This window comes from Entamoeba dispar, genomic scaffold (assembly GCF_000209125.1).
Source record: "Entamoeba dispar SAW760 scf_1105229459625 genomic scaffold, whole genome shotgun sequence".
Lineage (NCBI taxonomy): Eukaryota > Evosea > Mastigamoebida > Endamoebidae > Entamoeba > Entamoeba dispar.
Genome location: NW_001853786.1, coordinates 1 through 1,155, shown reverse-complemented (window position 1 = coordinate 1,155; position 1,155 = coordinate 1). Strand labels below are relative to the sequence as shown.

At 22.3% G+C, this 1,155-nt stretch overlaps 1 protein-coding gene across 1 annotated transcript, besides 2 other annotated features; it reads right to left on the bottom strand.

The window, feature by feature from the left end:
* Positions 1–114: part of a sequence feature (AT_rich) that runs on past the window's edge.
* Positions 115–151: 37 nt separating this feature from the next.
* Positions 152–259: a sequence feature (AT_rich).
* A 32-nt stretch (positions 260–291) lies between these two features.
* On the bottom strand, positions 292–733 carry EDI_303350 (uncharacterized protein; the record flags this gene model as incomplete). Its single annotated transcript, XM_001735977.1, has 2 exons — positions 292–531; positions 557–733. The coding sequence occupies 2 exons, from the start codon at positions 731–733 to the stop codon at positions 292–294; spliced, it is 417 nt and encodes a 138-aa protein (XP_001736029.1).
* Between the last annotated feature and the right edge of the window lie 422 nt (positions 734–1,155).

The window sequence follows — 1,155 nt, the reverse complement described above, 5'->3', positions numbered from 1 at the left end:
TTTTATTCTTTATAAACATTTTATATTCTATTTCATTTAAATATTAACTTGATTTGTAATGTTTCATAATGATTAATAAAATATTCATTTAACAATTTAATCAAAAAATATAATCTCTTTGATAATTAACTCCATTCTTTCATTGTTTCACTTTAAATTACTTTATTATTCTTTTTACTTATTGTTTAATTAAATTATATTCAATAAACATGATTTGATTATTAAATTGTTTGTGTTTAAATTTATTTAATGTATAATTCATTCATTCAATAATTCTCTCATCACCATTTGTTAATATCTGTTTATATTTTTCTTTAAATGAATTGAAGATACAATTTCTTGAATTTCTTCTTTTTCTGTAATGAAAGAACAAATGAAACAAATAATTTTAATTATCACTTTAGAATCTACAAGTGTTGTTATTTGATTTTTTAATACTTTCATATTTACATCATTTTGATAAATACCATGTTGTCCAATAGGTTGTTTTGAACAATAGATTGTAAAATCCACAAACAATAAAAATAACATCTTCATTTGTTATTTCTAAATGAACTTTACCTATTTCATATTGTCCATTCATTTTAATGAAATCTTTCCCTTTCTCAATATTTTCTACTAACTCTTCATGATTATTTATTTCTTCTTTGAGTTCTTCTGATTTTATTTCTGTTTTTTCACTTTTAGATTTCTGAGTTAAATATTTATCACTCTTCTCTATGATTTTGTACATTAATTTACCATCACTCTCAATAGATTCAATTCCCATTTTTAACATTTCAATATCTTCTTTTGATGCTTTCCATTTATTATCTTCTCCTTTAAACCCTTATGAATGACAGAAATTTATCCATCATTCATATTTTCAATTTCAACTGTTTTCCTTGTTGATTCTTTCCATATTTTTCTGTCTTGTTGGTTGTCGTGTGAGTCAGCCATGAATACTTCATTTCAGTTGATGGGTAGTATTTAAGTAAATAGATATTGAATAGTGATGTATTTTTACAATGTGAATACGTGTTGTCACGTTTATTGTTTTTAAATAACACAATTTATTCATTTTTTGTTATTTGATTTCATTCTTTTTAACTTATCAAATACTTCATTATCAATTACATCTATCTTTTCAATTATTCCATTGAATACACTGAATCA